The 23,994-nt window shown below is 42.3% G+C and overlaps 1 protein-coding gene across 1 annotated transcript; it reads left to right on the top strand.

The window, feature by feature from the left end:
* The first annotated feature begins 922 nt into the window (after window positions 1-922).
* Window positions 923-23,278, top strand: PBLD (phenazine biosynthesis like protein domain containing). Its single transcript, XM_032841884.1, has 9 exons — window positions 923-1,066; window positions 12,216-12,315; window positions 12,694-12,792; window positions 15,850-15,959; window positions 16,045-16,074; window positions 18,454-18,542; window positions 18,812-18,990; window positions 21,878-21,940; window positions 23,008-23,278. Exons 1-9 carry the CDS (start codon window positions 983-985, stop codon window positions 23,118-23,120), a joined length of 867 nt encoding a protein of 288 aa, XP_032697775.1. The 5' UTR covers window positions 923-982; the 3' UTR covers window positions 23,121-23,278.
* Window positions 23,279-23,994: the final 716 nt, after the last annotated feature.

Here is a 23,994-nt window from a genome sequence, read left to right on the forward strand (position 1 = left end):
AGAGGATATTATGCTAAGCAAAATAAGTCAATCAGAGAAAGATAATCATATGATCTCACTTATATGTGGAATTCAAGAAACAAAACAGAGGATCATAGGGGAAGAGAGGAAAAAAATAAAACAAGACAAAATCAGAGGGAGACCAACCATAAGAGACTCAATCATAGGAAAAAAACTGAGGGTTCCTGCGGGGGAGGAGGCTGCGAAGATAGAGTAACTGGGTGACAGGCGTTAAGGACGGCACGAGATGTTATCAGCACTGGGTGTTACATAAGACTAATGAATCACTGACTTCTACCTCTGAAACTACTAATACACTATATATTATTTAATTGAATTAAAAAAATAAAAATAAAGGATGTTACACTGCCCTGGAAGAAGCCCTCCACCCTTTCCCATGTGATAGGTAGATGACAAAAACCTGATTGGGTGACAGGTGCTTGGAAGGTTAAACAGATTAAAACAGAGCCAACAGGCCCCTAAAATCCCTAGACTTAGAAACTCTAGATGCAACCCTCTTAGGTCCCCTCCCTCTTCAGGAGCTCTGTATTATCGTTCAATAAACTTTGCTTTGTTGCCCACCACTCTCCATCTGGTCTACCTCTTCATTCTTCGTGTGGTGTGACCAAGATTCACAGGAACCGAAGGAAAAGAAATCTTGCAGCATGTCCCCTCTGACATTTCAAGAACTTCATTAAAAACATAACCTAAGCTAGTTTGGCTATCCTAAAAAATGATATGATTATGTTCTTAAGTATACATTCAGTATAAATATCAATATGAAATTCCAGTATTTTAAAACAAATTCAATTTAGGGACTTAAATATTAGGGGATCTCCTATCTTTTAATGCAGGTGTATTGGAGTCATTGCTTGACTTGGGTTGTTGGCTGTTTCTGTATACGAAGTAAAACATTAACTTCCTGAATTTTTGCAACAAGTAGAAGTAGTGCAGGCTACCAGCAATTTTGAGAGCAAGAAAAATGAAGCTCCCTGTTTTTGTAGTAGATGCATTTACAGCAAAAGCGTTTGGTGGGAATCCTGCTGCTGTTTGCCTCCTAGAAAATGTAAGTACTTGGTTTTGAGGTGCAGTACCTGAAATTCTAGATTCATATTGAGCCAAATATTTCCTACAAAAAAAAAAAAATCAGACCCACATGTTTGTCTTTGGTTCGTGTTCTTTGTCAAATGATATCAGCAACGTTCATGTCTGAGAGTTGATTTTGACCAAACTGATGAGAGTGCTTGCGCACAGACGCTGTAAGTCTGGAAAAAGAAAGATTTATGTAAGGAAGAACTAAAGCCAATTAAAGAAAACAAAAACAAAAACAGAGGACTCTTTGTTAGCCATCAGGTTTTCACCTAGTGAGCACCAAATGTGAAGGCGAATGAAATTAGGTGAGTTTTATGTGACTGGACATAGCTGATATTATATTTAACATAAAAATTTTAGCTGAGTATCTTTAACCTTACCTATTTCAGACAATTAGAAATTCTTTTCAGGACCAAGCAAAAAACATTTTTTTTTAAAGATTTTATTTATTTATTTGATAGAGACCACAAGTGGGCAGAGAGGCAGGCAGAGACAGAGAGAGGGGGAAGCAGGCTCCCCGTTAAGCAGAGAGCCCAATGTGGGGCTCAATCCCAGGACCCTGGGATCATGACCTGAGCCGAAGGCAGAGGCTTTAACCCACTGAGCCACCCAGGTGCCCCGCAAAAAACATTTTGCAAGGAATTAAGTTATTAAGTAGAAGGAAGTACTTAAGCTCTAATACAGAGAGAATTCTGTTTCCTGAAAGTCACATTTTAAAAATGGCTTTTGAGGGGCACCTGAGTGGCTCACTTGGTTAAGTGTCTGACTCTTGATCTCAGCTCAGGTCTTGATCTCAGGGTCATGAGTTCAAGCCCCGGTGGGGTTCCATGAAAAAAAAAAAAAGGCTTTTGATTAGGATAAGTATTAACAGAATAGTTAAATATTCATTGACCTTCAGTGCTTTGTGTTTCTACCTGGCTATTAGGAAACAAGCTAAGGAGCCCTTCCGCTCACAGAAGTTAGTTCAAGAGTAGATTATCTGAGAATTATTCCAGAAACACAGTAAGCAATTGATGATTTTAAGTAAGTTTTACTAATTTGGGCAAAGTAGGTGTTGGGGACTTCAAATGGAGTGAATGTCAACCTGCACATGAAAATCACCCAAGGTGGGGTGCCTGGGTGGCTCAGTGAGTTAAGGCTTCTGTCTTCAGCTCAGGTCATGGTCCCAGGGTCCCAGGGTCCTGGGATCGAGCCCTGCATCCGCTCTCTGCCCAGCAGGGAGCCTGCTTCCCCCTCTTTCTCTCTCTGCCTGCCTCTCTGCCTAATTGTGATCTCTGTCAAGTAAATAAATAGAATCTTTAAAAAGAAAAAGAAAATCACCCAAGGAGGGGCGCCTGGGTGGCTCATTTGTTAAGCCTCTGTCTTTGGCTCAGGTCATAACCCCAGGGTCCTGGAATTGAACCCCCGCATTGGGCTCCCTGCTTGGTGGGAAGCCTGCTTCTCCCTCTCCCACTCCCCCTGCTTGTGTTCCCTCTCTTGCGATGTCTCTCTCTGTCAAATAAATAAATAAAATCTTAAAAAAAAAAAAAAAGAAAAAAGAAAAAGAAAATCATCCAAGGAGCTTTCAAATTCCTACGCCAGAATCTCTGGAGGTGGGGCCCAGGCAGCACTGTTTTTTAAGGTTCCCCAAGTGATTGTAGTGTGCTCTCAAGATGATGAATGTATGGGGTTTTACTGAGATGGGTGAGTATTGTTGGTTGAGTCCTTGTACACTTATTTTGTCCCTTCAGCGGAGCAGCAAAATGGTGATGAAGAGTCCTCATCTCACCTTAAGAATGCATTCATTATGCAACTTTGCAGCTGGCATTTTCCTACCCTAAAATGCGGAAAGTAATAAAGTTAATAGGCTTTATCAAGTAACACAAGAGCTTGGGAGGATTAGTGAGAGAATGATTAACAAGCAGATTTTAAATCATGAACGTTCTTTAGAAACAATCTGGCAAACGACTTCATGTCAAGGAATTGTGGAAGTGACTGAAATTGCTTGTCAAGAGTCTTAGTATCTTTGTTGCATGTCTCCATGTAGTATTCTTGAAGAGTTCTGAAAATAGCTTCAAGGGATTTACAGACTCAGTTTTCACCAGATGACAAGAATTAGCATCATTCTTCAACTTGTTCCTCTTACTTCCAGTACACTCACTGCACACCAGAGCCTTTTTCTCTCTCTCTTCAAATATATTTTATACGTTATTTATGTATTTGGAAAAGCTAGGATGCAAAAATTTAAGCAAAGAACTTAGCATAGTTCAAAGTGATCTAGCTCAGTAAGAATGGAAGAAAGAAAAAGAAAATAAGGAAGTCCATGATTCAGGGCTGCTCTCTAAAAAGTATTCCAATTCACTTCTGGGCTTTGGATCTATGATACCAGGTTAATTTGGTGGCCTGTCAGGGACAACTGAATAGATAATCAAAAGAATAATTTGCTAGTTTTAGATTCTGTGGATGTGAGAATCCTGTTCTCCTGGAGGCGAATTTGGCACTTTCCCTAATTCATAATCAATAAAAATTCTAGTGGAAGCATAAACTCGTGGTTTATGCCCTTAGATTCTTTGACCCATGGCTGGACACACCTAGAGAGAACACAAGTAAACTCAGGAAAATATCAGAGACAAATAAGTGCTAAACCTTATAATGGTGCCCACAGTTCAGCAGGCGTTAGCCTATCTTTACCGTACTCTACAAATATTTATCGACATCTACCACAAACCACACTTTGGGGTAGGGATAGGAAGTACAAAGATTAGTAAGTTGGCCTGCCCCTGAGGTGCTCAAAGTCTAGTGAGAGAAAAAGACATGTAAATCTAATCATTATCAAATAGTTAACCACAGAGGCTAAAAGATCTAATGGACATCTGGGTTCTTTCCATAGTTTGGTTATTGTGGACATTGCTGCTATAAACATTTGGGTGCACATGTCCCTAGATGTCTATCAACAGATGAGTGGATAAAGAAGATGTGGGGTATATATACAATGGAAAACTATGCAGCCATCAAAAGAAATGAAATCTTGCCATTTGAAACGACGTGGATGGAACTAGAGGGTATTATGCTAAGCGAAATAAGTCAATCAGAGAAAGACAATTATCATATGATCTCTCTGATATGAGGAATTTAGGAGGTAGGACACGGGAGTTGTCGGGGGGTAGGGAAGGAAACAATGAAACAAGATGGGATCAGGAGGGAGACAAATCTTAAGAGACTCTTAATCTCACAAAACAAACAGGGTGGCTGGGGGGTGGGGGGTAGGAATAGGGTGGCTGGGTTATGGACATTGGGGAGGTTATGGTGAGAGCTGTGAAATGTGTAAGCTTGATGATTTACAGACCTGTACCCCTGGGGCAAATAATTCATTATATGTTAATAAATAAAATAAATACATTAATTAAAAAATAAATTAAAAAAAAGATCTAATGGAACCAGGTACAATAGGGACTCAGAGAACAGAACACTGTTGGATTTTACAAAAGAGAAACTACTTCAGATTTTAAGTTAAGGGCTTCAAAGAAGTATTCTTTTTTTGTTTTGTTTTGTTTCAAATTATTTAAAAATTTGACTGAGTTGAGGTTAATCACCAACCAACCAACCAACAAACAAACCCCAAAACAAAAACAACAACAAAAAACTTGATGGGCAGACTAAAGACAAGGCAATTGCACTTTGCACTGTTTGAATACTTGCAAAAAAGACCTTCCTACTTCTTCTTCTCCTTCTTCTTTGATAAAAAGACTTCCGGAAGGAAAGGAAAGGAAAAAATTCTGGGTGGCAATATTCCAAGAGCTTCTAGAATATTCTAAAGTTTGTTTTGTTTTCTTTTCTAGACAAGTCCATTTTAAAAATTTTCACATGAGTAACTTATAACACTGTACATTAGCTGAAAATAAAAACAGATTAAGAGCTAAATGGAACATGGAACAGATATTTGAAAAAAATATTTAAAACCTTATAAAATTGATGGTGTCCTCAAGTGCCTGACAATCAATTTGACAATAAAGATCATGTCAAGGCACGGAAAGTGTATAGAAACAATGTTTTTAAAAAGATTTTTTAGGGGTGCCTGGGTGGCTCAGTCTTTAAGCATCTGACCTTTGGCTCAGGTCATGGTCCTGGGATCCTCGGATCGAGCCCCGCATCGGGCTCCCTGCTCGGCGGGAAGCCTACTTTCCCTCTCCCAGTCCCCTTGCTTGTGTTCCCTCTCTTGCTGTCTCTCTCTCTGTCAAATAAATAAATAAAATCTTAAAAAAAAAAAAGATTTTTTAGGGGAGGAGGGGCAGTGGGGGAGAGAGAGAATCTTAAGCAGGCTCCATGCCCAGCACAGAGCCCAATGCAGGGCTCGATCTCACAATCCTGAGATCATGACCTGAGCTGAAATCAAGAGATGGACGCTTAACCGACTGAGCCAACTGGGTGCTCCTAGGAACAACATTTAAAAGAAAAACATTTTATTTATTTATTTGAGAGAGAGAGAGAGAAAGCAGGAGCGAGAGGGAGAGAAGATCTGAAGCAAATACCACACTGAGCACAGAGCCTGATGTGGGGCTCTGTCCCACAACTGTGACATCATGACCTGAGCGGATATCAAGAGCTGGATGCTGAACTAACTGAGTCACAAGGCATCCCCAGAAACAATATTTTAAAGAATGAAATAGATATATTACTTTGACAGCTGTGTAGAAACTGCAGCAACTCATGACTAACTACTTGAATAGGTCAGAGGGCTGGGGAGGTGCTAAGGGGTGATAGGTTGTTTATAATTCTGTCAATCAGCTTTATTGTTTTATTTTATTTTTTAAAAGATTTTATTTATTTATCTGAGAGAGAGAGAGAGAGAGAGAGCACACAAGCAGGGGGAGGGGCAGAGGGAGAAGCAGCTTCCCTGGTGAGCAGGGAGCCTGATGTGGGGCTCAATCCTGGGACTCTGGGATCATGACCTGAGCCGAAGGCAAACACCCAACGACTGAGCCACCCAGGTACCCCAACCAGCTTCAATCAGTGAAAATAACATAACAATGGGGTAGAGAGCCCATATTTTATTCTTCATATTCTTTTTTCTTTTTTTTAAGATTATTTATTTGACAGACAGAGATCACAAGTAGGCAGAGAGGCAGTCAGAGAGAAAGGAGAAGCAGGCTCCCAGGAGCAGAGAGCCTGATGTGGGGCTTGATCCCAGGACCCGGCGATCATGACCTGAGCTGAAGGCAGAGGCTTTAATCCCCTGAGCCACCCAGGTGCCCCTATTCTTCATATTCTAACAAAGCCTCAAGTTGTTTTGTTTTGCTATTCTTGCTGCTGTGTGTATGTGTTTATGTATATGTAGGTCTATGTTTAGGGTGGGGTTTCTCAACAGCGGCAGTGTTGATATTCTGGACTGGGTAGTTCTTTGCTGTGTGAGGCGGTCATGGGCAATGTTGGTAACCTTGGGCTCTGTCCACTAGATGGCAGCAGTCTTCCCTTCTCCCCCTGTTAGGAAAATTAAAAACCTCCCCACAGTTGAGAACCACTGTGTCAGAGGATCTTTCCTAAAGATTGTATGTATGTATGTATGTATGTATGTATATGTATTTAGCATGAGCAAGGCAAGGGGCAGAGGGAGAGAGAGAATCTTCAAGCAGACTCAGTACTGGGCGTGAAACCTGATGCGTGGCTTGATCCCAGGACCTGAGATCATGACCTGACCGGAAACCAAGGGATGGACGCTTAACCAACTGAGCCACTCAGGCACCCCTCAAGGGATCCTTTCCAAACACCAGTTTATTCTTGGGTTTTCCTGTTACAATTATCCATAAAAACAACTTTGCCATGTGCCTAGTATATGCATTTATTCCAATTCAGCTGGCATTTACTGACCATGTACCATGTGCTGGACACTACACCAGGATCAAATATAATATTCACATCTATGCATTTTTATTCTTTGAAACACTAACCCAATCATTTCCAGAGATAGCAAGGAGGACTGGCTTTGCAGTTTTAGAGGAATGCCTAGTTTTATTTTCTAAACTACTTGCTGTTCCAGTTTTCCTGGTTAAATTTAGAGGGTAACAAGAGCCTTTTTCAAAAAAAAAAAAAAAGGTTCTTTGCAGCTTGGTGTGTTATGCATTTAAGGAAAAATGAGTATATAGAAGTACTGTGTTTAGTTTGTGCTTTAACTCATTTGGGAAAGCTTATGATGCAGTGACCATTTCCAAACTTGGTGCCCTTCCTCAGAGGATCATTGGCTCTGTGTGCCTACACTGAGTCAGAGGCTTCTGCGGTTTCTAAGGGGTTCCAAAGTAATATCTCATTTTTATCCCCAGAGAAGGCATGGTGAAGAGTGCAGAGATTTTTCCAGGGCATTGAAATGTTTTCTCTTGTCTAGTATTTGAGGGAAAAGAGCAATGCAAGGGAGGAGGAGATTCTGATGTAGGAATTTCTGCTTCACTGGCTTCTAGAACATAACCCTCAGCTTTGGGAGTATTAACTTCAGGTAAGTTCAGCCAGATACTGTGCTAAATTGATTTTTATATGTTATCTCATTTTACCCTTATATCTATTCTAAGAGAAGGTCTTTTTTTTTTTTTTAATTTTTTTTAGACTAAGCTCCACACCCAGCATGGAGCCCAAGGTAGAGCTTGAACTCATGATCCTGAGATTAAGAGTCAGGTGCTCAACCGACTAAGCCACTCAGGCATCCCTAAGATTAGGTCTTACTATTATCATCACCCCCATTTTACAGATGAGAAGACAGAGGCAGAGGAGGGTTAAGTAATTACCCAAGTGGCTGACTTCAGGATCCTACCACAGGTCTGCGTGACTGCAGATCCCAAGCTTTTAACCCATCATGCTTACTACCAGACTAGCTGTCCTCCCCTTTTAATCTCCCATGGCACCCCTTATTTCCCAGTTGGTAGCATGCGTTGCTCTTGTTGTAATTCATTCAATGCCTGTCTTCCTCACTAGACTGCACATTCTTTGACATCTTAACCTATTCTAACTTATTCCATGACACATGGCTTAGCACACGAGAGGCACTAAATAGCTATCTTTTGAGCGAAAGTAAATCTGTTAATTGAATTATAGCAAGATCTCTTTCTAAGAGTTCTAGCTGATTAACAACTACTGATCTTTTATTTCATTGGTGAGTTGGGCTGGGCAGGATGTGCAAAGAGAGTATGAGCTTTAGATTCTATGATGGGGCTGGAGATACGAGACACCCAGAAGAATCATCAGGAACAACTGAAGACAGCCTACAGTTTGAGTGCTGCATTGTACAGACGTCACTTCAAAATAGGAAATCCAAGTGCTTCAGAAGGAATCTTCCCTTTCTTCCTGGATCATTTAGAACTTTCCATACTAAGTGCTTTTCCTCTGTTGGGATCTACCTACAGAAGAGGGACAAATGAACAAGGACAGATAACAGGACAGTCATGTTTAGGCTGTCATATTTCCAAGCTGCCACAAGATGGGAGTATTTTAAAACTTTGCTCTGATTTTATGATCATTAATGTTTGCGGGCCATATGGTGATGAAACCTCAGTGTCCCTAGGCAGCACACTGGAACTAAAAAAAACAAACATGGCTCTGTCTTTGTTGTCGGAAATTTGATTCATGAGCTTGCCAAAGGGAAATGGATATTAAAGCAAGATGAAAAAATTATTGGAATAAAAATTCAGTTTTTTTGCATGAATGCAGTCTCCTGTTTCTCCAGCTCTCAAAGTTGAAGCAACTTTAGTCTTCTGATGATTCACTATTATCTTGACCTTTGGTTTCAGTGTAGAAATTTGGCTGCCTGTCATGCATATCGAGGACGGCTACCATCAAACTTTCTGCAGCGTCTCTGTCCCTCAGGCAAATAGCAAGTGAATTTTAGGTGTCCTGGGGCAGAAAATACAGTTACAGAAATTCAAACTGTAATTGGTACAATACGCCAAGGTAGAGAAGACAGAAGAGCTGATGGTCAGCGAAGTGTGTATTCTAGCCGATGTGCCAAAAAGCCCATTTGCAAAGAAATCCATTAACAACAGACAGTGAGCTTGGCTACAATGTGGGATGCTTTAATGCTTTTTGAGACTCTTGTCCTAAAGGTGGAGGGAAGCAAAAGACAAGAAAAGGAAGGACGAGGATAGGGAGTGTGGCCAGATCAGAGGAAGGCCTGGCAGGCACTGCAGGTTCTCACAACCACGGCAGCAAATCCAGAAAGACCAACACAAGCTTTTGTTTATCACCCCTTCCATCCCCACCGAGGCCTGTAATTGCACACTCTGCAGTAGGGACTTAGATGGCTCCCAGTTTCTCTCATGGGTTGTTAGCCCAGGCACGTGGACCAGTTTCCACACAGAAAATTCAATGAGCCAGGAGGAGTGCTTCTGAACATCCTTGCCTTGTTGGCTGGGATGCCCAGCAGACCCAGCCCATCTACTCGGCGGGGACGACTCACGCCCCAGGCGTGACAGGTGTTCATGCCACTTTATTCCCACCATCCTGGTTCTCCTTACCTCGGCTCACAGAACCTTAGAGTGTCAAAGATTTAACAGAAGGAGATCAGAAGAGAGGTCAAGTGACTTGCCCAAGAAGCATCCCCAACACAAAACTCTTTGCCCATATTTTCCTGTCCAACTCACCCAAATATGCTCTTTTTCTAAGTCCACATCTAAAGTCCTAGAGTGTGTGTGTGTGTGTGTGTGTATGTGTGTGTTTTAAGATTTTATTTATTTATTTGACAGAAAGAGACAGCATGAGAGGGAACACAAACAGGGGAACTAAGGGAGAGAAAGCGGGCTTCCCGACGAGCAGGGAGCCCAATGCAGGGCTCTCAATGCGGAGCTCAATCCCAGGGCCCTGAGATCATGACCTGAGCCAAAGGCAGACACTTAACAACTGAGCCACTCAGGTGCCCCTAAAGTCCTAGAGTATTTATTGTCAAAAATCTATGTGTCTCAATTACACACTCTCTAATGTTGCTCCCTGTTGCTTTCTGATTCCCTACAAGATGCTAAGCCCCTTGAAAATGGGGTTGTATTGTATCCAAGAGGGCTGCTCAAACTTTAACCACCTAGAAATCTAGTTTAAAAAAAAAAAAGAAATTCTAATTTAGAAGGTGGAGGGGGGGAGCTGAAACTCTGTATTTCTAACATTCCCTCGGTAGTGGTGCTGGTCTAGCACAGCACTTGTTAATTGACTGATTGCAGCTTTCTTTTAGAAACGCTGTGGGAACCAGTCTCATCTGATAGACATTGGTTTTCTGGTCTGCAGTGTGCTAAAGGGATAATAATAGTTTGTCTTTGTTATGAGGAGGCAGAGTGGTGTGGCTGCTTAAAGCATGGGTTTTGAGCTACTCGAAATAAAAGCTAACATTTTCCAAGTACTTGCTGTGTGTTGGGCACTGTGATGAGCACTTTATTCGCATTATTAGATTTAATCTTTTGAAAGAAAAATGTTAAGTAAAACAGAAATCATTGTGTTTGAATTGCAGACAATACATATCAATTTCTTAAGTCATTTCTCTCTCTCTAGAACCTCACAGCAACTATAGATTTTGAAGACAGTGCCCCTTTAAGAAAAGCTTAGTAAGTCTGCTAGGATCTTTATATCAGCTGATAGTTTAAAAAATGACTGATTTGTCACAATAACCACCGTTTTGTGCCTTATATGAGTACGTGGAACGTGTTTCAAAAGAATTTGAATCAACTAAAAGATAATGGGTGCTTAACTTGCATAAGTCAGTTAAGTGAATTTTGAATTTATCAGTATAAAGTTATAAATCTTATTTCTGGGTTTTGGGGGCTCAAGAATAGTAAATTTGGCCAAAGCAAAAATACATTTGTCTTGAGACTTCTTTAGAATTCAAAATCTAACTAGCGAGTGTTTATTGATTAAAAATTTGATTTTCATTCTCTAAAGGAAAACTCATGTTTCTGACCCTTTTTTTTTTTAGTTAAGAAGAATGTGTGTGCATGTATATATACGTATTTGTGTGTCTTCACAGGAACTTTTCCACCTAAGTACTGTTGTCCTCGTTTTAAAGGTGTGGAACTGAGACTCCATGAGCTTAAATGACTTGCCCGCTTTTGCACTGTTACTAGGACCTGACCCAGGATATAAATTCACATTATTTTCTTAACCATTTATTTTGAAAAATTTAGAACTTAAAGAAAAGTTTTGAGAATGGTACAATGAACATCCATATACCTTTCCTCTAGATTCACTGGCTGTTACCATTTACAAAGCCCACATTCTTAACCATTCTTCCGTTTATTTGGCATATTGTGACTTTAGGATTTATACAACCTCTCTGTGTTTGATTTCTTTATATGTATGTGGACAAAAATATTTATTTTGAGAGTTTTAAAGATGAAGATGAAGTGGGGCGCCTGGCTGGCTCAGTTGGTAGAACATATTACTCTTGATCTCAGGGTCCTGAGTTCAAGCCCCATTTTGAGCATAGAGCTTACACATACAAAACAAGTAAAAATGAAGATGTAGTGAATAATATATTCTTCCAGCAAATGTTTATTGAGCTCCTACCATTCTGGGATGAGTATAAGGTATAAGTAAAAAACAAACAAACAAGATAGTACATTGTATGCCCTCATAAACTCAGATGTTGGGGGACAGACAGTGAAGGGACACAGTGGGTAAATTCAGGTGGTTTAACCATTGTGAGGAGACAAAGCCTTTAGACAGAGCACTCCGGAAGGCTTCCTGGAGGAGGTGAACTCTAGCCTGAGGCCTGACTCATAAAAGGGAGTGAACCCTGTATTGATGGGAGCAGAATGGGCCAGCCTACCCAGAGTGGATACTGAAGATCTTTTTATTCAACAAGAAAGGGAGATTGTGGTGTTTCCTTTGTGGAGATTGTTTAGAAGAGAACATAATCTCTCAGGTAGACTAGATAAAAGACAGGGCTGGCCAGTAGGTTTTTGAGTCTTTCCTAGCTTTGAGATCTACAGGTCTTCATAGAGTGCTATAAGCATAGATTTCCGAGAAACAATCTTTATAAAAGTGTCTTGACTTCCTTGGCAATTATTTTCTTTTAGGCAAGTAACTTTTAACATTCATAAGCTGTGTTATTAACTAATGGCAGTTGCTGTCCAAGGAAGTCTCATTTGTGTTTCTGGAGTCTCAATAAATTTTTGTTTCCAATTTAGAAATTGGATGAAGACATGCATCAAAAAATTGCAAGAGAAATGAACCTCTCTGAAACCGCTTTTATCCGAAAACTGCACCCCACTGACAACTTTACACAAAGTAAATATGCCTTTTTTTTTTTTTTTTTCTTAAGCCATTCTTGCACAGTACCAGAAGCTGCTTTTCCAGTGGGGGAATGGTATTGCAGAGAGATGCCCATTAACTATTTGCATGCAGACAGGAAAGAAGGTGGGGAGATTCTGATTTGGTTTTCAGCTCATCCGGGGGAGGAGGTGTGGGGTAATTTGAATGTTTCAGCTCTAGATCTGGCACCGGGGAGCCTTAGGATGCTGGCCTAGACTTTACTCCTCCTTCACAATGCGTTTCAGCTATTAATCATGCTAGGGAAATATTTAGAAAAGAATAAGAAAAATGAAATTTTGTGACCCACTTGTATGAGAATGATCTTGCCTCTCTTTGGCTTTTCCTCCTTCAAAGGTTCCTGCTTCGGATTAAGGTGGTTTACGCCAGAGAGTGAGGTTCCCCTATGCGGCCACGCCACCCTGGCTTCTGCGGCTGTGCTGTTCAACAAAATAAGTAACATGATTTTCTTTTATGAACCTATCACTGAGCAAATAGCAAGTATTTTTTTTTTTTTAATTCTCACTCTTTGTGATGAATCAAAGTCACTGGTATCAAGACATTACAGAGTCCTATTCATGCCATTCAGGACGCTGAAACAGATACAGCTTCCTGAAACTCTGGACTTTCTGATTATGTGACAGGCCTATTGGAGAGCTCTGGTCGTTGTTCCCTAGAATGCCATTTCGTTTTGAACAGGAGCTCTCTGGTCTCTGACCAGCACAGGAGGGGAGCTTGCAAGACACAATAGGTGTCTCACATGATGTGGTATCAGAGAACCATAAGGCACATTTTGCTCCAAGTATGTCCCCACCCACACTGAGATTCATTTCACAAGAGCTGTTTCTTCTTCTTTTTCTCTTTCTTCTTCTGCTTCTTCTTTTAAAGTAAACTCTATGCTCAACATGGGGTTTGAACACGCGACCCTAGAGTCACATGCTCTGTGGGCCGAACCAGCCAAATGCCCCTCACAGGATCTTCTTGACTCTGATGTTTAAAGAACCATGAACTGCAGCTAGATACACTTCCCTTGTGAAGAGACGATGCTGTACCTCAGTCCTACCAGTTTTCATCTTTGTTACATTTAGTGTAATAAAGATCAGGGCTCTGTGGGAATGAGGCAGAGAAGAGATGCATAGAAATGCCCTAGAATTGGGGATGGAAACAGCCATGAATGGGTGTAGACAACAAACAGAGGCTTAAGTGAGGAAATAAACAGGATGATATGACAGAGGGTAACAGTGGGGAGAGGGGTTGGAAAAGGAGGGTCTCTGGTCAGTTACATAGATGGGGAGGGTAGGGGGAGGTGTTACAGGGCAAGTTCCCCTGGGAAGCACACTGCATGCTGGGAGAAGTGCAGGCAGTATTCTTGGGGTCAGTATCGGCAGAGGAGTAAGGGAAAGCAGAATAGAACAGAAGGACATGTTGAACTGCAAAGTGGTAGCAACAAAGAAAGGCCTAGGCCAAATCCACAGGGAGAGGTGAAGCTGTGAAGATCCTTCAAGTACTATAGTTCCAAATAGAAACAAAGGTATAGGCCTTTATACCCTCCATTGACCTGCATCCAATGCCCACAAAAGCAGCCTGACTTTGGGGAATGTAGCTCTGCTCACCCAAGGGTGATTCACAGAGTGGGACTCAGCTGAGCTGTCAGTCCTCAATACCCCTGGCAGCTGGGGCAGGGCTGTGTGAAGGCGGAGACAATCCCCTCTTCAGGCTGCATCTGAGAGCAGGTGCCTCCCTCAATGCATGCGTCCTCTGTCTTTCCTTGCCTCACCTAGTCCTGGCCTTCAGAGGGGAAGGTTGAGATGCAGGACAGCAGCATCCACTAGAGAAGGAGATCTTCAGGCTGAAGAATATCAAGCCATGTGTGCAAAGAATTCAAGTGGGAGGAGGACTATTGGGGCAGAGGCAGCAGCAAATGCAAGGGTGTAGTTGGTAAACCTGGAGTGGCTGGAGTTTCCAGGGTGGGGGGTACTGGCAGGAGGTAACATGAGGCCATGCTACCATGTAGCCCATTATATGTCTTAACAAGATAATTTTCGTTTCTGTGGATAAGGGACAAAAATGAGAGCAGGACGGGGCGCCTGGGTGGCTCAGTGGGTTAAGCCGCTGCCTTCAGCTCAGGTCATGATCTCGGAGTCCTGGGATCGAGTCCCGCATCGGGTTCTCTGCTCAGCGGGGAGCCTGCTTCCTCCTCTCTCTCTGCCTGCCTCTCTGCCTGCTTGTGATCTCTCTGTCAAATAAATAAATAAATAAAATCTTTAAAAAAAAAATGAGAGCAGGAAAATACCCTGAAATATTGCTTAGGAACTCAGTCTTGAAAAAGATTTTACTGGGGCGCCTGGGTGGCTAAGTGGGTTAAAGCCTCTGCCTTCGGCTCAGGTCATGATCCCAGGGTCCTGGGATCGAGCCCCACATTGGGCTCTCTGCTCAGTGGGGAGCCTGCTTCCCCCTCTCTCTCTGCCTGCCTCTCTGCCTACTTGTGATCTGTCTGTCAAATAAAGAAAACAAATCTTGAAAAAGATTTTACTGAAGTTGGATTGCGTGCCTTTTGAAAACCCTACAGTGTTTGGTGTGAGGCAGAGATTTGGAATAATAGCCTTCAAATCGACGCCCCCATGGAATGTCTTAAGTTCCGATAAGATAAACTAAGAAAAAAATGCTTTGCAAATCATGATGTCTTCCACCAATTATAATGAGAAAAATTAAACTTTGGACTTTAAAGTATACATTTTATAGTCAGTCAAAGTTAACCAACAATGCCAAATTTCCTTACCTTTTAGATATGGTTACGTTTTACAGAAATATGAAGGAGGAGAAAAGAATTAGGTCACAGATCTTTGTTTTCACTAAAAATGTCACCCACCCTGAGGTAGATAAGTGGGCCAAGTTGTATCAGTAACATGAAGAGCTAGTATATCAGCATTTGTGGTCCAATCTTTAAATGAAAAATTTATGTGTAGCTTGGTTTATTAAGGGTAAACTTGATTTGTTTCTAGTAGCCTGTCATTCATAATTTGTATGTTCAATTTATCATCCCCTCGGCATATTTTAGACTAGTATTATTAGTAACAATCTAGTATTGTAGATGGGTACTTAAAAATCTGCTTTAGAAAACACTATTACATCCCTTATGAAGTAGGTTTAATTATTACCCCATTTTATTGATGAGGAAATTGAGGCTTAAGGAGGTTAAATAATTTTCTCAAGGACACAGTTAGCATAAAGGAACTGGCATTTGAAGGCTTGCAAGTCCAATCAGATACATTCTGGGTTCTCAAGTGAGAATCTGGTGGGGGCTCTCTCTACGCTGGACCCCAGTAACCCAAACCCGAACCTCTCCTTACAGGAAAAGGCAGCACTGCCAGGGAATCTAAGACAATGCAATAGTGATCAAAACAGATGTGCAAATCTAGGACAAAGTTTATTTCCCTATTTCTTGTTTTCCTTTTAGAGAGTTTTCTAATTGACCAAGTAAGACTCTTTTTTTTTTTTTTTTTTTTGGTCCAGAAAACGTGAATAACGTTCTAACCTTTGTCACTCTGAGTGGGGAACTGAAGGCCAGAAGAGCAGAGAACAGTATTATCTTGGATCTACCTCTTTATCCTGCCCACCCCCAGGTCAGCTCTTTCTAACTACTGCCATGAGCTGTGTTGACCGATAGCTCGTGTACCTTACATGGTCTTGTCTTTTTTCCCCATCTAGGACTTCCATGAAGTGGAGGACTTGATAAAGGTTGGTGAAAAGAATTAAACCTAAGCTCTTGTGATTTGGTCATTTGTTGTTTGAACACAAAGATTCAGTACCATTTGGGGGCACCTGGGTGGCTCGGTCAGTTAAGTGTCTACCTTCGGCTCAGGTCATGATCCCGGAGTCCTGGAATCGAGTCCCGCATTGGGCTCCCTGCTCTGTGGGGGAGCCTGTTTCTCCTTCTGCCTCTTTCTCTCTCTCTCTCTCTGTCTCTCATGAATAAATAAATAAAATATTTAAAAAAGTGTTCAGTACCATATGACCCCCAAAATAGGCCTTCTATTGGTATAAGCAGTCGAGCCTAAGCCTGGATGAAAAGTGCACGGTACATTTGAAGAGTGAATTTTAATGTTGAATCTGTTTGGTGAGAAGCTTGAGCAGTTATCCCTGGCTTTTCATTGCCAGCATTACCCTTCATGAAGGAAGGGGAGGGGAGAGACTGCTGTGCAGTGGGTTGAGCACAAAGGCACAAAGGAAGTGGAAACTGCTAGGCAGGGCAGCCACGATTTCTGTGGTGGAGAAGGAGGCTGAGGTGAGGGGCTGTGGTTTGATGGAGGCAGGCAGGAGAGTGTGGGCAACTTGACAGAGAAGGCAAGATTCATAGCCTGGCTTCCTCAAGAGGTCTAGGAAGGGGTGGGACTTCATAACTTTCATAATGATCCTGCTAATGAACATTTTTGAGAGCTGCCCTGGACAGTACCAGGTGCTAAGGTTTTCATATGCACTATCTCACTTAACACGGTCTCCAGGTGAGGTTGGCACTACTACCGTCCCATGGAGATTCCAGGGGACTCGAGCAGCCCTGCATGACCCTGTTCTTAGTCTGTAGAGAAGGAAGGGCCCGGTTAGGGCCAGGGCAAGGGCTGCAGTGAGAAAACCAGTTCTCACTAAATAGCCTGTTGTGGGTACCACTGGGGTGTTTCTCAGTGAATGTTCAACTACAGCATTTATGATCTCTTTAGGGTCTTGCATTATCTATGTCTTCCAAGAGTAGAAGCAAGCATTACAGATTCTGATTTTACACTCAGTCCCATCTATGGCCTGGGGTTTGAAAGACAAGCCAAATTCATAAATAAACTGCTTTAAGCATGTTGACAAGAAAATGGAAAATATTCACAGTATAGATGTTCATGGTAGAAAGAACTTAACGCGGTGTCTCTAAGCCTCAGGGTCAGCATTTGTAAAGTGGGGATGCTAAAGGGTTGTTTCTCCTGAGTATTGTTATTTTGTGTTCCTAGAAATTGGCCATAAGATTCTCAGCTGAGAATCGGACTTTCAGATTGACATCAGAACTCATGCAGAGGAGGGCTGAATGACCCCCTGCAGAAGCTAAAAGGCCCCAAGAACAGATGGGATCTGGCCGCAAGAGTTTCCATTTCCAGAGGGAGGGAACTTGTTCATCTGTGGTCACAGGGGCAGCCAGCCAAGTCACCACCCAAAGCAGAGGGAGTCTTGGCTTTGGGACCCCGAACATCTCAGTTCCTGAAGAAGGTTCGAGAACCTGAAGCGACCTAGTGATAGCCAGACAAGTACTGTGTAATTCTCATCTGCTCTGAGTATAGCCAGTGGTGGTGCCAAATGAGTTGGAGGGACTTCCCTCCTCAACAGCTCCCTCAGCTCTCCAAGTCAATAGGCAAACAGACAAACAATGTTCTAGGATGTGAGCATGATTATACGCAGTCTCAGGTAAAGTGTGGATGCAGGAATCTTTAGGAAATGTTGCCACGTTACTGATATGCAGCCTACCATCAAAATGAAAACACTGGTTGCCAAGCAGAGCAGTGTTTAGATGAGTGTGCTAGTCCCCAGTTCCATTCAGACTGCTGGCCCTGAGTCCTTGCCTTGTAGAATCTTCTAGTTACTGCTGCTGGGACTCCACATGTATTATTTCATTTAATCCTTGCAGCAATGCTAAGAGGTGGGCCCGAGGCCCCCATTTCAGTAGACTGCCCCCAGACAGTAGACACTAGTGATTCAGAGCTTTGACTCCAGGGCCCCTCAGATCTGGGTCAAGGCGTGTGGGTGTGTGTGTGTGTGTCCCTGTCCCTGCGCCTCTCTAAGTCTTCTTCCCTACTTGTGAGGAAAATGTCCATTTGAAGGATTAGCATGTTGAGGCCCATAGTAATACTTGTGAACAATGCCTGTCTTCAGTTCTCAGAGGGTGAGCTCAGCCCCCTTAAAGGTCTTTGGTCTCCAGAAAACTGGCCTTCCCTGGGCAACACCTTGAGTCCTGAAACTGAACTAAAACTCTTGGGATCAGGGATATTGGGTGTGCCTGGCACTCAGAAGATGCTCATGAGAGATTGTTCCCCATACAGAAGATCAATGATTTGACCCTGAGGAGTTTTTGGTCTGTCTCCACAGACTGCCATAGGTGATACACGGGTCCAAGACATCCGCTATTCTCCAGATACCCGAAAACTCCTTGTCCGACTCAGTGATACTTACAAGAGGTAAACAAAGTTTTTGGCTTTGGTAGCACTTTGGGGAGGGCTGAGAACCCAGACTTATAGCGCTGTCTTTGTCTGGCTGTGCTAGGTCCAGTCAAACCATGGTTTATGCAGAGACTTTTGTTCTCAGAGAGGAAGATAATTCTACTTGCTCTCTCTCCTCCCATCCTGCGGAGCCATTTGGGCAAAAGCTGCACCCTCGGTGGCTTTACAGAGTCTGTGTCGTGGTCTGTGAGATGGGTTTGTCCTAATTCATCCCATTTATGAACCAGATCATTCCTGGAGAACCTGAAGGTGAACACCCAGGATCTGCCGCAAGTGGAAAACACAGGGAAGGTGAAAGGACTCATTCTCACCCTTAAAGGAGAGCCTGGAGGGCAGACCCAAGCATTTGACTTTTACTCCAGATATTTTGCACCGTGGGTTGGTCTGGCTGAAGACCCCGTAACAGGTACTTTTTGACTTGGGTCCTGGGGAGGGTTCAACAGTGGAGGAAGGTAAAAAATAGCTCTTTAAGTGCCCTTCTCAAGACCTTTCAGGTTGTTTGGGTTTTGAGCTGTTTTTGTTTCCCTTTCTGCCCCTGCCCTATTCCTTCACCAAAGTCTCCTGTGAAAACTACAGAACAAAGGAGGCAGTGTAGCAGGGTTAAACCTTCACATCCCACAGCCTGGGTTTGCAGCCTTGCTGCCTAGTTGTTGAGCTTGGGCCAATCACTTAATTTTTTAAAGTTTCTATTCCCCTTGTTGTGATGAATCACTGAATTCTACTCCTGAAACCAATATTACACTGCATGTTAACTAACTAGAATTTAAATAAAAACTAAAAAAAAAAAAGTTTCTATTCCCTCTTCTATAAAGTATGAGTAATACTTCATAGGGTTATGTAAAAACAATGCATGGTAAATGCTTAGCACAGTACTTGGCACATGATAAATGCCCAATAACTATTAGCTATTTTAATAATAATGACAGAACTTTTTCCCTGAACCAACACTTCCAGATATGCCATTTGCACAAGTCAGGGGCCAATGTCCTCTATAGTCACAAAGCCTTTTGTTTTTTCCAATGACCAGCCTGCGTGATCATTGAAACATAAATAAGATTTATTTTTCTGAAGGATAAATTCCTGGGTTATCAGTGGGAAACACAGGCAGGACTAGCTTTCCCAGACCTGCCTGCAAAGTGGGTGGGATGGGTTTGGGAACATGGTTATTCAAGATCTACCTGCCAGAAGCAGAGGGATGAAATCAAAGATGGGCAAGAAGGGGAAGCTTCCTCCTTTCATCCTCTTAGAAAAGAGTGGGCTGAACAGAAAAAAGGGGGGGATGCTTGATAGAGGAGGTTGGCGGATGTGACAATGGCCAGGGCAAAAGGAGGCTGGGAGGAACCTTTGAAGCTCCTGCTCTGAACAGAAGACAGAGGCTGGGATGGTTTCAGGACTTTGACCTAGTTCACTCTCTAAGAAACAAAACACATGAAATTCAAAGCTCAGAAAAGCACTTTTCTTAAAGACTCAGGAAAATGCCCAATGACATCCAAATAGTACACCTTGACCCTTCCCCAAAGAAAAGAAGTTTCTAGTGGATTTACACATGCATAGCTGCTTCACAAAGACTTTAACTGGTACAGAGAGCAAGTGTTTTCCCCTGTAATAATGCTTTTCTAAAGTGGGAAGGTCTTTGGGCTGTCATGATCAATAATCTCAGCTTGCTTGAGACTGAGGGATTTCTCAGCATATAGGACCTTTGGTGCTAAAACCAGGATAGTTTTGGGTGAACTGGGATGATTGGTCACCCTAGGTGGACCTCCCTTGATCTTTGGTAAGTTTTCCTGAATAAAACCCATCCTTGTCTCTCCCAAAGACTCTTCTGTCAGTTATTACTTTGAATTTTATTTCTTCATTTTAATATCTATTCACTGATTTAAACAAGGGCACAGTCGAATAAAAAAAAAAGAACACCTCACTAAAAGAAAGTATTTTTGGTACTAAAAGCCTAAAAATGTTGGCTTGGGGGGCGCCTGGGTGGCTCAGTGGGTTAAAGCCTCTGCCTTCAGCTCGGGTCATGATCCCAGGGTCCTGGGATCGAGCCCCGCATCAGGCTCCCTGCTCAGCAGGGAGACTGCTTCCTCCTCTCTCTTTCTGCCTGCCTCTCTGGCTACTTGTAATCTCTGTCTGTCAAATAAAATAAATAAAATCTTAAAAAAAATGTTGGCTTGGTGGAAATTTTAACCTATTGTCAGAGTTCCCAGTATTCCTTGCATATTCATCCTAGGAGGAAGGAGATAATTCCCTTCATAGGGTTATGTAAAAACAATGCATGGTAAATGCTTAGCACAGTACTTGGCACATGATAAATGCCCAAATTCCCTTGAAAGATTAGAGAAAGATTTAGGTGAAGCCCTTGGTCGTCCTACCATGGGCTGACAATGAGCTGATAGGACAAGAATTAAAACCTCCATTTAACTAATTCAAAAGATATATGCACCACTGTGTACCTCCAAGATGTGGAGGCAACATCTTGTGGAGGCAACCCAAATGTCCATCAACAGATAAATGGATAAAGAAGATGTGATGTGTGTATATACACATAGCCACACAAACACTAGAATATTATGCAGCCATAAAAAAAATGAGATTTTTGCGATTTGTGACAACATGGATGGACCTAGAGGTATTATGCTAGGTGAAATGTCAGACTGAGGAAGACAAATACCATATGATTTCACTCATGTGTGGGATCTAAAAAGCAAAACAAACGAATAAACAAAAACCAGGATCAGACCTATAAATACAGAGAACAAACTGATGATTCCAAGAGGGAAGGGGGTGTAGGGGATGGGTGGGATAGGTGAAGGGGAGTGGGAAGTGTACCTACAGGCTTCCAGTTATGGAATGAATAAGCCACAGGAATTAAAGGCACAACACAGGGAATATAGTCAATGATATTGTAATAGCATTGTATGGTGAGGAAGGGTAGCTATACTTGAGGTGAGCAAAGCGTAACATAGTTTAATCACTCTGTTGTACACTTGAAACTAATGTAACATTGTGTGTCAACTAGACTCAAATGAAAACATTAGGAAAAAAGACCCTGCAGTTTAATTCGACCTTCAGAAAGTGTAAAACATGACAGATACACTATTTGGAGAAACTTCTCTATAAATTCTGTGTTTTCCTTTCTATGTCCATTCATAATCCCACACTCTACTGTGGCCATGGCCAACATCATGACCAAGTCATCTAAGGTTTAGTCAGACTGGATAGTTGGTTGTAACTGCTTATAAATTTACCACAATGTCACCCCTGTTTTTGTATCATAACTTTTCACTTCTTTTAAGGGTCGGCACATTCTGTTCTCAGCAGCTACTGGTCTGAGCAACTGGGGAAGAAAGACATGCACGGTAGGGCGGGTTTTTGTGGTTTTTTTTTTTTCATTTTAAAAAATATTTGCTAACTTTAGCTAGCATTCCTTCTCATATGTATTATTGATTTGAAGACGTAATAAAATGTCCTATATCACCCATATGAAAACAAAAGATTTACATTCCTTCACTCTGAATCCTCTACTCGGAACATCTTCCACCCCGTCCCTCCCAACCCACAGACACACTTCTAATACAGTAAGTGCCCAAGAAATGTTTGTTGAATGAAATTAACTAGCTGTATAACTTTGGCCCAGTGAGGTTGCTTAGACTGTGACAAATTGAGATGGGATGATCACCAAAGTTCCTTATTGCCATTGCTAGTCAAGGGATTGAATCAAACAAATTGCTTTTGAACCAAGTCCCCTAATGACTTGGGGTGGGGGGAGAGGAAATAGATTGCAGCCAATGGAGGCCCAATAGTCAAAGTAGGAATCTGACCCTCCAGGAAGGAGGTCTTACGCAGTGGGAGGGTCAGGCCTCTGTGACTCTCATTTGGGGATACCAGGTTGGCCGGTCTTTCTTTGGTGAGCCTAGTTACTCTCCTACACACCAGGAAGGCAGAGGCTGTGCCTCTTGTTTGCCTGACGTGTGTGGCTGCTTGATTAAAGCACAGGGGTGAACAAGCTCCCTTTGTCCTTCAGATCTGGAAAGATGGGGCTCTCTGTGGAGGGCCAAGATCACCTCTCTTTATCTTTTTAGATTTCTATTCCATGCCTCTCCTAGACAGAAGTGGGGAGGAAGCTATAGGCGGGATGTGTCTGGGACATTACAGGAAGTGACAGAGGAGAGGACTCAGGAAGAGAAGATGTGGAACTGTGTGTTTTGTGGCTCAAATTGCATTTACGGTCCCTCAGTCCTCAGAAAAACAGGCCAGGCTGGACAGTGCTATGGACAGAGGAAGGAATACATTCTTTCCACTGAGCTGGGAGGGTTCTGGAGCTTATAAGAAGAGGTCTTTAACTAGGTCTTTAACTATGCCCTGTGAATTAGAAAGGGTGAAAGTGAACAATATTAATTTATGACTTGTTTTATGTTTCCTTTAGCCTTTCAGTGTTCCCGCCGAGGAGGAGAACTGGAGATTTCACTGCGTTCTGATGGACGGGTTGACATTAGGGGAGGCACTGCTGTTGTTTTAGAGGGCACTTTGACAGCCTAGAAATGGTTGTGGTTTGATGCTGTGATTTTTGAATAACTAAGTATTTTCTGCATAAAAAGAAATGTAGGGGCGCCTGGGTGGCTTACTCGTTAAGCCTTGAGTGTCTGCTTTCGGCCTGGGTCACAATCCCAGAGTTCTGGGTTGGAGCAGGGCACAGGGCTCCCTGCTCAGTGGGAAGCCTGCTTCTCCCTCTCCCACTCCCCCTACTTGTGTTCCCTCTCTGGCTGTCTGTCTCTCTCTCTGGCAAATAAATAAAATCTTAAAAAAATAAAATAAAAAGAAATGTAAGCGGCTGCCTTTACCAAATTTGCACAGCTGTTCAGTTCACTCACAGGTTAGAAACAGAAAAACTAAGACATATTATTATTATTTTTTTAATTTATTTATTGGACACAGAGAGATCACAAGTAGGCAGAGAGGCAGGCAGAGAGAGAGAGAGGAAGAAGCAGGCTCCCTGCTGAGCAGGGAGCCCGACGCAGGGCTCGATCCCAGGACCCTGAGACCATGACCCGAGCTGAAGGCAAAGGCTTAACCCACTGAGCCACCCAGGCACCCAAAACTAAGACATATTAATGGAAGTTTCATCATGCTTCCTGACTAATTACTTAATGGAGTTTTGGCTCTGTCTGTGAGTGTATTTGACACAGAAGTAACCAGTAACAAAGAATAATGTTGTCACCTTCGATTGTGACTACCAATCACAGAATGAAGAACACGTTTATGAGGAATAAGATCAAACCATTTAAGCTTAGGTGTGAATATCTGATAGACTATTTTGTAGCCATTAAAAAGACCCAATAACTATGTGGAAATATTGAAAAAATATCTCATGACATAATACTAAGAAAGGGAATTGGACTACAAATGTTAGCAA

This window comes from Lontra canadensis, unplaced genomic scaffold, assembly GCF_010015895.1.
Source record: "Lontra canadensis isolate GAN:19392208 unplaced genomic scaffold, GSC_riverotter_1.0 scaffold3, whole genome shotgun sequence".
NCBI classification, from domain to species: domain Eukaryota; kingdom Metazoa; phylum Chordata; class Mammalia; order Carnivora; family Mustelidae; genus Lontra; species Lontra canadensis.